The sequence below is a fragment of the Caenorhabditis briggsae genome, assembly GCF_000004555.2.
Source record: "Caenorhabditis briggsae complete genome, chrX, whole genome shotgun sequence".
Classification (NCBI taxonomy): domain Eukaryota; kingdom Metazoa; phylum Nematoda; class Chromadorea; order Rhabditida; family Rhabditidae; genus Caenorhabditis; species Caenorhabditis briggsae.
Genome location: NC_013491.2, coordinates 15,750,733 through 15,764,869, shown reverse-complemented (window position 1 = coordinate 15,764,869; position 14,137 = coordinate 15,750,733). Strand labels below are relative to the sequence as shown.

Here is a 14,137-nt window from a genome sequence, read left to right as displayed (position 1 = left end):
GAGCTGAAGCGTCAAACTTTTTTGTGAAATATAACAAGTCTCCCAAGAAAAATGAAACAAAAACACTCTCAACTTGAAAAATAAAGAAAAAATTTTAGTGGACAAATGCACTTTTTGAAAAACTTCGGATTTTTGGGTCATTTTTTAAAAAATCTGGGAGAAATAGAAAACGGTGCTGAATGTGACATATAACATTTTGAACATTATAAAAGAGACTTTGACCAACTTTTAAGCAAATCATGCATCATCGAAGTACAATTCCGTGTATGGAACGGCTGCTCGAAGTGTCAACTAGAGGTTTCCGGCTTCTGGGCTTTTCCAACTATCGTTGTCCAATTTCAAATTGTCAATGTTTGGTTTTTTATATGTTTTTATTATTTTTCAGATGTTTTTCTACAATATATTCTTATTAATCATTCAAAAGATGATTTTATAAATTGAGAGGCAAGCAAAAACAAGTATGAGGGTTACTTTTATTTATCGTGTCAGAGTCGGCTGCTGGAATTTGATACTTTTTTCAATAGATATCAATAATACAGTACCGTTAAACCCTATAAAACATAATTTTGTGATGCGGAAAGCCCATGGAGACGATAGAACTGATTTCAAAAGTGATTTCATTTAGTAAATTAATGATATAACAGAACACTGGTCCAGTTTCATTTCCAGAGTGTTCCATTCATCAATTTTCAACGATTAATTTGTATGAAGAAGTTGTTGCTATTGTTTGAGTATGACTAACATAAGATTCTCTTTTTTTCAAGGTCAAATTATTTATCTGACATGGAATGACTCCCAAGTGTTACCCTCGAAAAAAATCGAGACTTATATGGTTGGATAGACCATAAAAAGTTATTTTAGATTCCAAACAGGATAGTTGGTAAAAATTTTTTTTTGGGAGTTATGGTCCAAAAAGTACCAAAAAATGCCTAAATTTTCAAAAAATCATAACTTTGTCAGTTTCTGTCCGTTTGTTGAAATTTGAAAAACAGTAGATAGACAATTAATTGAACATTTGAGAACTGAAATTTTAATTTTTTTCCTGTTGATTGGATTATTGATTTTTTGAAAAAATCAAAAAAATTTTCAATATCTCAAAAATCATAGGTTAACTTTTTTTTTCATTATGACTATCAAATTAAGCACATTTGATTTACTATAGAAACATATCAATACCCGGGGGAAATCATGCTCACACAAGTTATGCCGAAATATATCGATTTTTGGTACTTGGCTTCTTTGAATTCGTTGTTCTCGGCGGCCGGTATGATGAGGGGCATACTTGTTTTTGTGATTTTTACTTGCGTATCGTTAGCCTCAAGTGTTTGAAATAGAATTCTGCGACATACAACGTCAATTTTTCAAATGCCGTACCATTTCTTAAAATCATCATCTTGAAAAAAACAAAATTTTGACATGTGACAGGGCACATCTATAGTTAAACTTGATAGAAACTGCCAAACTTATTTTTCATCATAATCAGAAGAACATAATCTTATTAACGGCTTGAACAGAATTTTGATTTTGGTCCTAGAATCAAAAATATTTACGGTTTTCCGAGCCTGACCCCTTTTTTTGGTGAAGTGTGACATGTGACAAGGCACATCTATAGATAAACTTGATGGAAACAGCTAAACTTTTGTTTAAACATGATTAAAATGACAAAATCTTATCAACGGCTTGAACAGAATTTTTAATTAGGCCCTAAAAATAAAAATATTCACTGATGATGGGACACCTTTTGTTTTTGAACTTGAGAACGAAAAAAAAATCGAAAAACTGTTAACGCCATTTTTAAGAAATGGTACGGCATTTGAAAAATTGACGTTGTATGTTGCAGAATTCTATTTCAAACACTCTAGGCAAACCATAAGCAAGCAAAAATCACAAAAACAAGTATGCCCCTCATCATACCGGCCGCCGAGAACAACGAATTCAAAGAAGCCAAGTACCAAAAATCGATATTTTTCGGCATAACTTGTGTGAGCATGATTTCCCCCGGGGTATCGATATGTTTCTATAGTAAATAAAATGTGCTGAATTTGATAGTCATAATGAAAAAAAAGTTAACCTAGGATTTTTGAGATATTGAAAAATTTTTTGATTTTTTCAAAAAATCAATAATCCAATCAACAGGAAAAAAATTAAAATTTTAGTTCTCAAATGTTCAATTAATTGTCTATCTACTGTTTTTCAAATTTCAACAAACGGACATGAACTGACAAAGTTATGATTTTTTGAAAATTTAGGCATTTTTTGGTACTTTTTGGACCATAACTCCCAAAAAAAAAAATTTTTACCAACTATTCCGTTCGGAATCTAAAATAACTTTTTATGGTCTATCCAACCATATAAGTCTCGATTTTTTTCGAGGGCAACACTTGGGAGTCATTCCATGTGAGCCAACACAGGGATGAAATTACGTGAACCCCAATACAAAACAGATCGCGCAAGCGATCTATTGAAAAAAGTATCGAATTCCAGCAGCCGACTATGACACGATGAATAAAAGTAACCCTCATACTTGTTTTTGCTTGCCTCCCAATTTATAAAATCATTTTTTGGAGCTGAAAGAATCATCTTTTGAATGATTAATAAGAATATATTGTAGAAAAACATCTGAAAAATAATAAAAACATATAAAAACCAAACAATGACAATTTGAAATTGGACAACGATAGTTGGAAAAGCCCAGAAGCCGGAAACCTCTAGTTGACACTTCGAGCAGCCGTTCCATACACGGAATTGTACTTCGATGATATATGATTTGCTTAAAAGTTGGTCAAAGTCTCTTTTATAATGTTCAAAATGTTATATGTCACATTCAGCACCGTTTTCTATTTTTCCCAGATTTTTTAAAAAATGACCCAAAAATCTGAAGTTTTTCAAAAAGTGCATTTTTCCACTAAAATTTTTTCATTTATTTTTCAAGTTGAGAGTGTTTTTGTTTCATTTTTCTTGGGAGACTTGTTATATTTCACAAAAAAGTTTGACGCTTCAGCTCTATTTTGAAGAAAGTTACAGTTGAAAAACACGAATTGTATATCTTATTGCACGGTACTGTATGTATGTGGTTTCTGCTGACTCCTACCTTCACTTAAAAGGTTCCCTTGCTAGGTTGTCCCCACGGCAAATTTTTTGATTACTACGGTAATTTACCTAAACGGGTACGGGTGGGCGAATCGCCTTTTAATAAAAAGCCTAATCGTTTACTTTTCAAAAGTTTAAAGTTTGTTCCACGGGACCCTTTCTAAAACCAGTTTACACGATGTTTTTTCTTATAAGGACAGTCAACTTTGAGCTCTTACAAAAGTGCTACAGCAGTTTTAGATTTGTCTGAAAATTAAGAAGCACACTAAACAAAACTAGCTCTTTATTTTAAAAATTGACAACTTTTTCACCATTCTGGTGAGATATGTTGTTCGTTACCTAAAATTCTAAAATTCGCTCGGAATGAGAGTTTTGACACTTAAAAACTGCTCATTTCGTTTTGCTTAATTCTCACAGAAAAGTCGTCAACTACAAAAATGAAGATATTTTTTTGTCTAGTAAAAAAAATTTCACACAACTCGAAAAATTTTGAACTACTTTTTAAGAAGTTCAATGTTGGCTATTTCTTACTGAGCATGTCAAAACATGATGATTTTCTACATGCACTGTATTTACTTCTGTTTACTTAACTTTAAGCTGATATATCTCATTCCCTGCGAAAGATGAAGAAAAGTTGTCAACTGACAAAATTTTCATTATGATATCGGAAAAGTTTTGTCTGTTGATCACTTCTTGATATATTTTACAGGAAATGAGATATATGAGCTCAAAAGTAGGCTCCTGGACGTTTCAGAACCCGGCGTTTCGGAACCACGACGTTTCAGAACCCGACAGTTCACAACCCGACGTTTGTTTCATGACATTATGTTTCAGAATTTTTCTGCATTTTTGTATAGTGGTTTTTGCGCACCAAATGAGCATTGCTCACTTCAATTTTGTGTTTTTCTGTTTTTTATTCATTCTCATCTACCGTACTCCAAATAATGATAGGTTCACACTGGGTATCTCTCAAAAAATCGAAAAAATTGAACTTTACAAGAACGATGTCTAGAAAGTACGCAATAATTTTTCCGGCGAATAGAAGTCTCATTTTGAATAATTTTATTAATGACATCGTTTTTTAAAAGTTCAACTTTTTCGATTTTTTGAGAGATTCCCAGTGTGAAACTAACATTGTTTGGAGTACGGTAGATGAGAATAAACAAAAAAGCAGATAAACACAAAATTGAAGTGAGCAATGCTCATCTGGTGCGCAAAAACCCCTATACAAAAATGCAGAAAAGTTCTGAAACGTCGGGTTCTGAAACGTCGGGTTCTGAACTGTCGGGTTCTGAACTGTCGGGTTCTGAAACGTCCACGAGCCCAAAAGTAACAGTTTGGATTTCATTTTCTCAGATTGTTAACGGTATCACCCTCTGACATTTTCAGTAAACAATAGCTAAATTTGAACCTCTTGCGAAAGAATTAAAGAGTTTTCTTATTTGTCTGAAAATTGCAGAGTATACTGAAGAAAAGTAGTACTTCACCTCTCTAGATGACAATTCTTGCCAAAGTCTATTTTGATAAGATTCCGTTATTAATTTTCGAAAAAACTAGAGGAACGTTTAAATCTTAAATCTACAATACATTCATTTGAAAATTACAATAAGTTTATTTAGGTCAATTTCAAACATAGAACAACGGGAAATATCGATCTAAAAAGCCTGGAGAAAGTGAGATATTAACAGAGGAATTTGGGGAGATAAGAGAACTTTGCACCGAAAAGCAAAAAAAAAACAATTGAATGAACTTGTTTTGGCAGGATTCACATGTGAAGTAGAGAACGAATCAAAACGGGATGAGAAAATAAGTTGGAAAACGAGAATTCTCTAGTGTTCGTCTGGGCTGGTTGGGTCGGCTTCTTCTCTGTCGTTTCCAGCTTCGACTCCAGATTCTCCTCTGAGCAGTTCTTCCGACGCATGCTCCGCGTTCCATTCAGAGTTGGAGAGTGCAATGATAGCGGCGTGCTGGAAGAAAATATTTTTATTGAACTGTTCTCACAAAGTTTAAGCATAATCTTCCAATTCTGTGGAATAACGGAGATGTGCTATAGTTCGTCTAAAGCTCAATTCTGTTTAAGAACTTTTGTGAACATTAAAATCCACCAACCACGGGGAATCCCATATCGACGAGCTGATCGACGACGCTTTTTAGTTGGATATCCTCCGGTGACTTTGGCGCTCCGGCAAACTGACAGGCCCAGAATCGAGCCACTCTCTGTAAATTTGAATCGGTACAATTATAAAATCGAAAATTGTCACTCACAAAGTACGTGGAGAATTCGTCCACCTTGGTTTTAAGGATCAAGTCCTCAACGTATGCGATAGCCGTGATGAGGTTCCATCTGAAATCTTCCGTTTATTAATATGTAGACTTTGTTAAAAATTACGTCTCAGATCCGAGAAAATGAACATTTTGGCTTTTGGGGTCCACCGCGCTGTTCCAGATGGGGGTTTTGAATGTGACCTGCAATTTCACAAATGTGAGAAACATAAAGACACTAAAAACTTACGTGCGGAATGCCTTCTGGGTAGTTGACTGGGAAATTGAAGACAACTTCATAGATCCCGCCTGCATATGGGGTTGACTCGATTCCAGCTACGTGGATCTGAAAATCATAACGATATGGACCACAATTTGTCTCTTGAGTCATTTTGGTTTTATGTAGAGTTTAACTAGAGAAAGCAAAACCATATAAATTATAAATACCCATTCAAATTAGACGATTCGAATTCTCAAAGCCACATGTGAAACATAGTTAAAAATGAAAATTATGAATTTATAATTTTTTTTTGAGGTTACTGAAGAGGAAAATATTGAAGTTCTGAGGATCAACAGGCTTAAGATGTGATGCTTACAACGAGCAACAATAATGTTCTGAACAGAAGAGAGTTCTAAACATACTTGTAAGTTTCAAGGTCCAGTCGGGTTGTCAAAAAATGCTACTTTTTCAAAAAAAATTAGTTTCTTCTGTCAAATTTTTCCAAGATAAGAGTGCCATTGAAAGACATTTTCACAAAAATTTTCAGGAATTCGAAAAAAAATTCAATGTAGCAAACCAGCCGGACCGGGCCGAGGAGTCACGTACCAAGCCCTGATATTTCAAGTATGCTTTAAAATGCTAAAATTTAAATATGGTGATAATCTTCTCTGGGGTAATGAAAGATCTCTAGAAATGTTTTTCTAAACCGTTATCGTTTCTCATACCGAGAAAGAAAGTTTTTAAAAACTCCAAAAAACGAAACGCGTACCAGAAAGATAGAAGAACGCGATAAAACGGTAGTTCGCACATCTTGCCCTCATTTGTTCTCAGTATTTCAAACCATGGCCTTTTCAAAACAAACAAAAGTCCTAAAGACTAAAGATCTTGTTAAATATGCTTTTTTTAAGTGGACTGTATTGAAAACTGCTTAGGCTGCAGAAAAACATGTAATAAAAGGCCCCGACAATGTCGAGTTTGAGCTGATTTATCTCGGTACCTGTTTAATCTATGAAAAATGTGACAACTGATAAAATGTTTGTAGTAGTATGATGGGCAATATATCAGTTGGCAACAGTTTTATACCTTTGACAGGAATCCAGATAAACTGGCTCAAAGCTAAAAGTTAGAATGTCATGAATTACAGGTTTTACGGTATATAGAATTCCTGAATTTTCGCTATACAAATCAGAGAAATCCGGAAAGAAGAAACAAAAATGAAGAATGTAACAGTGACTACAGTAATACAATTCTCTTAGACTGTAGCTATGTATGATTGCTCACCTAACTCTGTGATATCACAATCTCTGTGAATTTTACATCTGCTGTCATCATACTCCCAGATTTACATAGCGCAAACACTAACCTTGACTTGTTTCTCATCCTCATTGACAACTTCAATACCATACATCTGGCTGGCCAGCTCGAGATCAGTGATAAATTCAGCCATTGAATTGTCGGCGTTGGCCATTTCTCTTCAAGTGATGAGTTATGTGAAATCTGAAAACGGCAGAATATATAACACTTCTGAAAGGGAAAATGTATAATAAGAAGAGTACATGTAAAAGTGCAAGTGAATTAGCTAGGTAACAAAACATAGTTGAAGTAGAATACATAAGAGAGACAGGGGAAGATGATAAATAGCACTTTTCCTTTTCTCATCTTTTTTCCTTCATGTTCTTCCTTTTCTTGCCATTCTCCTTCTTTTCCGTCTTTCCCACAAACCCCTTCCAATCCTCTCCCACCCCGCCATCCCAACTCTTTTTTTTCAAATTCTTGGTGTCGTCTATGTGTCGTGTGAGAGCTGAACTTGAATTCGGCGGTTGGAATGACAAAGAGGGAGCGAAAAATAAAAAGAGGACTGCAAGAAAACGGGCATCTAAAAAATAGTGTGCGCGTTTGAGTGCGCGTGTGTGTGTCTGTGCTGGGACAACCACACTCTCCGCCCCTACATCGCAGTTTTAGTCGCGCCAATGCAAATGAGCCTTCTTTTCATGTGTGGCACTCGCCCCATCCGTTAAACGGGTTCGCGTGTTCTTTATCTTTCTCCAAATGACGTGTTTCTATCTCTTTTCATAGAATAATGAGATTTAGAGCACATCCGCTTTTGTTTGACTCCATCTTTTTTTTTGCAGGGCAAAAATGTCGAACATAGCCATGACACGGGTCACGCGCGAGTGCAAGGAAGTGGCTCAAGCATCGGACATCACCGAAGCCGGTATTCATGTGGAAATGACCGATAACAACATTACGGACATTAAGGTGAGCATATGGAGAAGAAAAGCAAAGAGAAAGAGCAATTATTAGCTTTGACAAAACCGCAAAACACTGAACGGCGAACAAAAAAGTTGACGGCAAACAGGAAGAATAAAAATCAATAATACTTGGTGTGTGTGGTGTAGACTGTCGGGGCTGGGGTGGCGGGGTGCGCAGACAGGTGTCTTTTAATGATCCACGACTATAGAGCGAGAGAGAGGAGACGCAGACTGTCTAATGCGTTGGAGTAGACGTGTATATATTTGGGTTGGAGCCAGGGGTCGGAATAGGTGGCAATCGGACCATCATGGAGGTAAAAACATTTATACACGGCAATTGAGCCATACCGCATGGTACCGTTGACACCGTGCGAATAGCGCATGTGTGACGGAGTGTAGTATCCTTTTCATCAGCGTTAACCTGAGTCGCTACTCAGCGAATTCAAAAACGACGCGATGGCGACGCAAAAAAAAGGAAACGTTAAATCTAAATGCAAATCCGTGTACATGTGTTCACCGCCGTGTGCCGTAAAGGTTATGAAAGAATGAAAATGGCTTTTCGACGTTATCCATGAGCGGCAAATTCCTTTATGGTTAATGGTTCTGTTCCAAAGCACAAAAAATTGACAGAAAATCAAAATTTTTTGGAATTAAAAGCAAAAATTAAGATGAGTAAATTTTAGAAAAGAGAAAATATTTGCAATGATGTTTTTTGCAAAACGCAAGGATATGGTTAGAGAAAGGAGGTTTAGACGGCAAAAGATCCACTTCTTAGACACCAATTGTTACACATTTCCTACTGTCACAAAGTTCAAACAAAAATTTTCTAGGGTCTCATCAAAGGCCCTGACGACACTCCGTATGCGGATGGAATGTTCGAGGTGCATATGTCGATTCCGGACCAGTATCCGTTTGAGCCACCAAAGGTGAAAACGATCAGCTGAGTTTGAGAGGAAAATTATTAATTCTAGGTGAAATTCGTCACACGCGTCTGGCACCCAAACGTTAGCTCTCAAACTGGCGCAATTTGTCTAGATATTCTCAAAGACAAATGGTAAGGAGAAAACGTTTTGTGTAGATTTGTAGCTAAAACAATAATTATAGGGCTGCTAGTCTTACTCTGCGAACTGTGCTTCTCTCGATTCAAGCGATGATGTGTGCTCCGGAGCCATCGGATCCGCAAGACGCTGTCGTGGCCAAGCAATACATCAGCAACTACCCAATGTTTAAGGTAAGGCGGCTGGATATAATTATCAATGCTAACTGAGAAAAAGATGAGACTGAAGAGAAAGTAGTGAGCTAAGCTTGGTGAAGGAGAGAGGAAAATGGTGTCAGTGCAGACATTGTTAAATCTTATCATACATACTGATACGAAAAAGAAGCGTGGGATATAGATGAATGAAAATGAGAGATTTTACCACGGACTCAGGCTCGCCTTGTGAAGCGTTGAGAGTAAAACTGGTTTGACTAGACGCGGAGAGGATGTGGCTACTAAGGATACGCGTTGGCCAAAGATGCCATTGCCAGATGGGCGGAACGCCTTTTTCTTTGGTCTGGTAGCAAATCGCTCTTGGTACATTTATTTGGGCATTAAGTGTACAGAATAAGAGCCAAAAAAAATAGAAGCATAAGTATGTTTTACCGAAGAAAAATTGTAATTCATTTACGAAATTACGAGGAGCTAGCTCACAATCGGAAAAAAATGTATAAAAAAAATTGGGACCGTTGAGAACGTGAAAAAATAGTACAAAACTGAAAAGTCATAAATCGGCAAAACAAATGAATTATTCACTGTAACTGGTGAATAACTGCTCCTGGTAGGGTTTGCAGTGAGCAGTGTGCTGAATGGAAATTTATGGAGTCTGGAACATTCTGAATGTTCCGATCTTTTGAAAATCGAAATTTTCGACTTTTGGAATGTTCCAATTTGTTTATAATCTGAATTTTAGGAATGAATCTGGAATTTCGCATTTTTTGGAAATTCGGAATTTATTGAATTTTCGGAATTATCGTTATAATCAACATGTGTCTCATATTAGTTACCGTAAACACTCTAATAGAAAACGACCCAAACTGCCAACTTTGACCCCAAAAAACTCGGTTCCTCTAAAGGATATAAAAAAGTGGTCAACTAAAAAATATTAACAATATTAAAATAAACATTTTCTATGTTGACTGCATATTCATATCTTTCACAAGAACCGAGTTAAGTGTCCTGAAAGTTGGCAGTTTGGGTGGTCATCTATTAGAGCGTTTACGGTTTTTTGTGTCTTTGGGGTCTGGCATATTGTAGTCGGTAATATGGACACGCAAATGAGAAGAGTCGCCAGTGATAAGAAGTCGAATATGAGAGTAATCTGAATAGCACAGGGTATGAATATCGACTGAGGGAATAGAGCAAGTGTCGAGTGAGTAAAAAGAAGGCTGCTCAGTCCTAAAATCTGAGGGGCTCTTACCAAAATATCAATTTAAAAAAAAGAAACAAATGTCTTGCTCTCCTGACAAGGTAGACCACAACTGAGTATTAAAAAGGAAGATAAAAATAACAAACTTATGAAGGTATGCGTAGAATGCAACAGTTATGATTCGGATAAACATCTTGTTCATTCTGAAAAATTTTAGGCTACTGCTACCTACTGGACATCGGTCTTCGCGGACTCAAAGAGAGAGGTCGACAAGGACTTTCAGAAAAAGGTCAACCGTCTCGTTGAGATGGGTATTCGAGAGGTAACTATCCAATACACACATTCAAAAACCCTGGTACCAGAACACTACAATTACTTTTTCAGGGCGAAGCCATCGGTGTTCTCAGCTGCAACAACTGGAAACTCGAAAAAGCCGTCCAGTACGCCTTCGGATAATTTTTGTGTAAATACAAAACTACTTCACACGATGAAAACTGGAACAAAAATATGCAACTATCTTCTCCGTTGACTTTCTTTTTTGAGAGAAACACAATTTTCATTTTGCAACCGATTTCTCATTTTCTACAAAACCAACAAAATCATTTTTACTCCACCACCTTTCTATCTTCTTTTCTATCACCCCCATTGTCTGGTCCAATCTCTCAAATTGCCAGTATTTTCTTCTTGTCTTGCGGTTTTTCTCCATCCCATCTCATTTTTCTTGGACTGTTCTTTTAACATGTTCCGACTGTCTCATAAATTTCCGTCTCTCCGATATATTCAATTGCCTGATTTCTTGATTTTGGCTGCTGTTTCGATAATACGTCGAATGCCCTAAAATGTGGTCTGCGATTTATATGAAATGAAAAAAAAATGATCTAATCCATTCTTACTCCATAAGAAATAGTGTATACCGACATTCGGAGGTATGAAAAGGATTATCACAAATCTGGGACGATGTAAGTTTAGTATTGAAAAAATTGAAAGATGGCATTTCTGAATTTCCGAAAATCAAAATTCTGTCAGAATATAGAATGAGCTATTTTCTGTGAAAAATCATCAAAACCAAATAAATTGGCTCAAAGTCTCACAACTCTGAACTCAGTCCGATTTATGAAAAGTTTGACATTTGTTCGATTTAAAGCGGTATATCTCATTCGAATGAATTTCTACGAGAAAATTGAACTACAAATGAAGCTGTTCATTTATTTAGAATACCTGAAAGTTTCATTAAACAAAGTTCACTATATTTTTTGAACAGTCAGAGTTACCGTAAAACTGTATAGAATGACCACCTTGACTTTTAACTTTGATTTGATTTACCTTGGTTCTTGTGAAAGATATCAAAAAGTGGTTAACAAACAGAATACTTTTGATATTATGATAAACATTTTGTCAGTTGACCACTTTTCGATATCTTCCACAGAAAATAAGACATATAAGCTCAAAGTTAACGGTTTGGGGTCAAACTATTAATGTTTACGGTGTCATTTTTAATATCTATAAAAAATCTGCCTCCCCTCGACAACTCTTCAGTATTTTTCTAGTAGGAAAACATTCCAATGTCAGATGGATGAGATGAATAACAGAACACTTAGCTAATCGAATTCAAAACTCAGCATCTGAACTCTTTAGTTTCACATTACCCCCGAAATTAAGCGATTATTGTCTGACGTCTGTCAACTGCCTATGACAACTGTATGTACTAGAAATATTTTAGTTCAGATGATCTCCCGTTTAGCCATTATTTTATCTGTGTCACAGTTTATCCTATAAGAGAAAGAGAAACGAAATGAGGATATAATAAATCTATCTGTTGCTCACCCTACGTCACAATCCGTCGTCTTCCTTCGATTCGGGCATTCGAATTCATTTTCGTTTTTTCAATTCATTTTTCTCGTTTCCTTAGATTGCTTCCAAATCCTTCATTCGAGAATGCGAATATGGATGGCATCGAATTTTTTTCTATTCTTGTATATAATTTTTTCTGGTCAATTCTAGAATTTTTGTAAAAGTATGTCAGGTACACCGAGAAAGAGAGAGAAAGAGAGAGAGAGAAAGAGAGAGAAAGAGAGAGAGAGAAAGAGAGAGAGAGAGAGAGAGAGAGAGAGAGAGAGATTTGTTGAGCCATTTTCAGTAATTCAAAAAAATTTCAAAATTTTCGGTGAAGATCTAAAAACTGCCAGCTAGTTATCAAAAGCTAGGAACACCTGTTCTATTTATCGTTTTTGATTAGAAACATTCTTCATGTGACGTCGTTATGTTCACAATGATGGGACTAATTCGAGTATTAATGAGACAATGATTGACGGCCATAAGTAAAACTGGATTAACGACAACATCGTTATCTAAAAACCTCTGTTTGTCATTTTTCCGTTCAATGATTCGGTATGCCTGGCTGGTGGTGTCTAGAGCAGACATCAATTTTTATTTTGTGTTACTGTAGCTGCTTCAGTCTTCATTATTAATAGAGAATCGACTATTTCTAGGATTTCAATGGATATTGTGCATCTCAAAATATGAACTTTTTTCTTTGAAGTATTCTAGGTTCGATACTCGCTCGTTAGATGTTTTGTAGCTACGGTATATTTCAAGAATAGAATTTTTCCCGGATTTTATTGTAGAAACAAAATTTCTGTAAGTATAGTATTTCATCCAAATGTTTAAATAGCAACAGAAAAGCAATTATTTTTAATATTCATATCGAAAGACCAGAAGAAAATCCCCTGATTCCAGAAAGCGTAAGCTTCTTTCTGCAGGAGCCAAAAAACTGTACTTTGTTCCCTCTTCTCTCCTAAAATTCTTCATCTTATTTTTCGATTTTCACGTTGCCAAGGAAAAATGAAAGAAATAGAACATAAATTCTTTTCGGACCGTCTCAGTTCGTGTCATTCTTTGCCGCTGTAAATTTCTCATCTCAATAAAAAAACGAGTTTTGTTTTCTTTCTGCCTACCATCGGCCAGCGCCAACACTCCGAGATAAAAGAAGTGGGCATCGGAAAAAAACGAATCGTGTCGCTTGCATTCTGTCCTTGAGAGAACGATGCAGCCTATCTACGGCATTTATCATCTCGTTTTCTCGTCCTCATCCATGCTTGATGTTCTCTTTTCGTCTTTCAACAGAATTCTACCAACTTACCTTTTAGATCAAATTCAGAGATATTTCTTTTCTGTGTCTGCGGTTTTCCCCGTTCAATACCAGAAAATTTTCAATTACACCTTTTTTTCAGTGAGAAAACGCAAACTTTAGTTGTCTAAAAATTCAGTAGCCTTTGCTCAATGAGCATGAAATTTTCTAGTTCTATTCAATCAAGCTAGGGCTTCAATTTTGTAGTTGTATGAACTCATCCAAATGAGAAAAATCATTTGAAAATGTCATTACTCTGAAGGCAGTGTTATTTTTGGATGAATTGGCACTTGTTCGATTTCAAGCGGGAAATCTCGTTCGGATTAATTTGCACGAAAAAGATGTTAACTACAAAAGTGAAGATTGCTTACTTTTTGATATTTCTTACAGGAAATACACATATTGGCTAAAATTTGAAAACATTGGAGACATTCGATAAGTTGGATTTTTCATGAACTAAATCTTTGTGATTTGTTTTATAAATAACTTAATTTACCTTTTTTATCACTGAATTTTATTCTCATTCTTATTGAACTTATCTCGCTTTTCATATTGGCTTTGATAAAAGGCCACCTTATACTTGCACTTTGAGCTCTATTATCTCAATTTCCATATTAGATATCAAAAATTTGTTAACTGATAAAATGTTTGTCATAATATCACGAATATTTGTTTAGTTTATAGATATTTGTTATCTCTCATAGAAATCGAGATAATTGAGCTTAAAGCGCAAGAACCGTAAGGCCATTAGAGTGTTAGCGGTATTTGTTTGGTTTCCTAA

The 14,137-nt window shown here is 35.8% G+C and overlaps 2 protein-coding genes across 2 annotated transcripts; one reads left to right on the top strand and one right to left on the bottom strand.

Moving 5' to 3' along the window:
* Positions 1-4,919: 4,919 nt before the first annotated feature.
* Positions 4,920-7,040, bottom strand: Cbr-ubc-22 (the record flags this gene model as incomplete). The annotated part of the gene is made up of 6 exons (XM_002645348.1): positions 4,920-5,057; positions 5,200-5,307; positions 5,356-5,434; positions 5,480-5,556; positions 5,603-5,698; positions 6,936-7,040. The coding sequence occupies 6 exons, from the start codon at positions 7,038-7,040 to the stop codon at positions 4,920-4,922; spliced, it is 603 nt and encodes a 200-aa protein (XP_002645394.1).
* A 671-nt stretch (positions 7,041-7,711) lies between these two features.
* On the top strand, positions 7,712-10,685 carry Cbr-ubc-21 (the record flags this gene model as incomplete). Its single annotated transcript, XM_045240280.1, has 6 exons — positions 7,712-7,831; positions 8,655-8,750; positions 8,796-8,878; positions 8,929-9,055; positions 10,447-10,551; positions 10,614-10,685. 6 exons carry the CDS (start codon positions 7,712-7,714, stop codon positions 10,683-10,685), a joined length of 603 nt encoding a protein of 200 aa, XP_045095730.1.
* Positions 10,686-14,137: the final 3,452 nt, after the last annotated feature.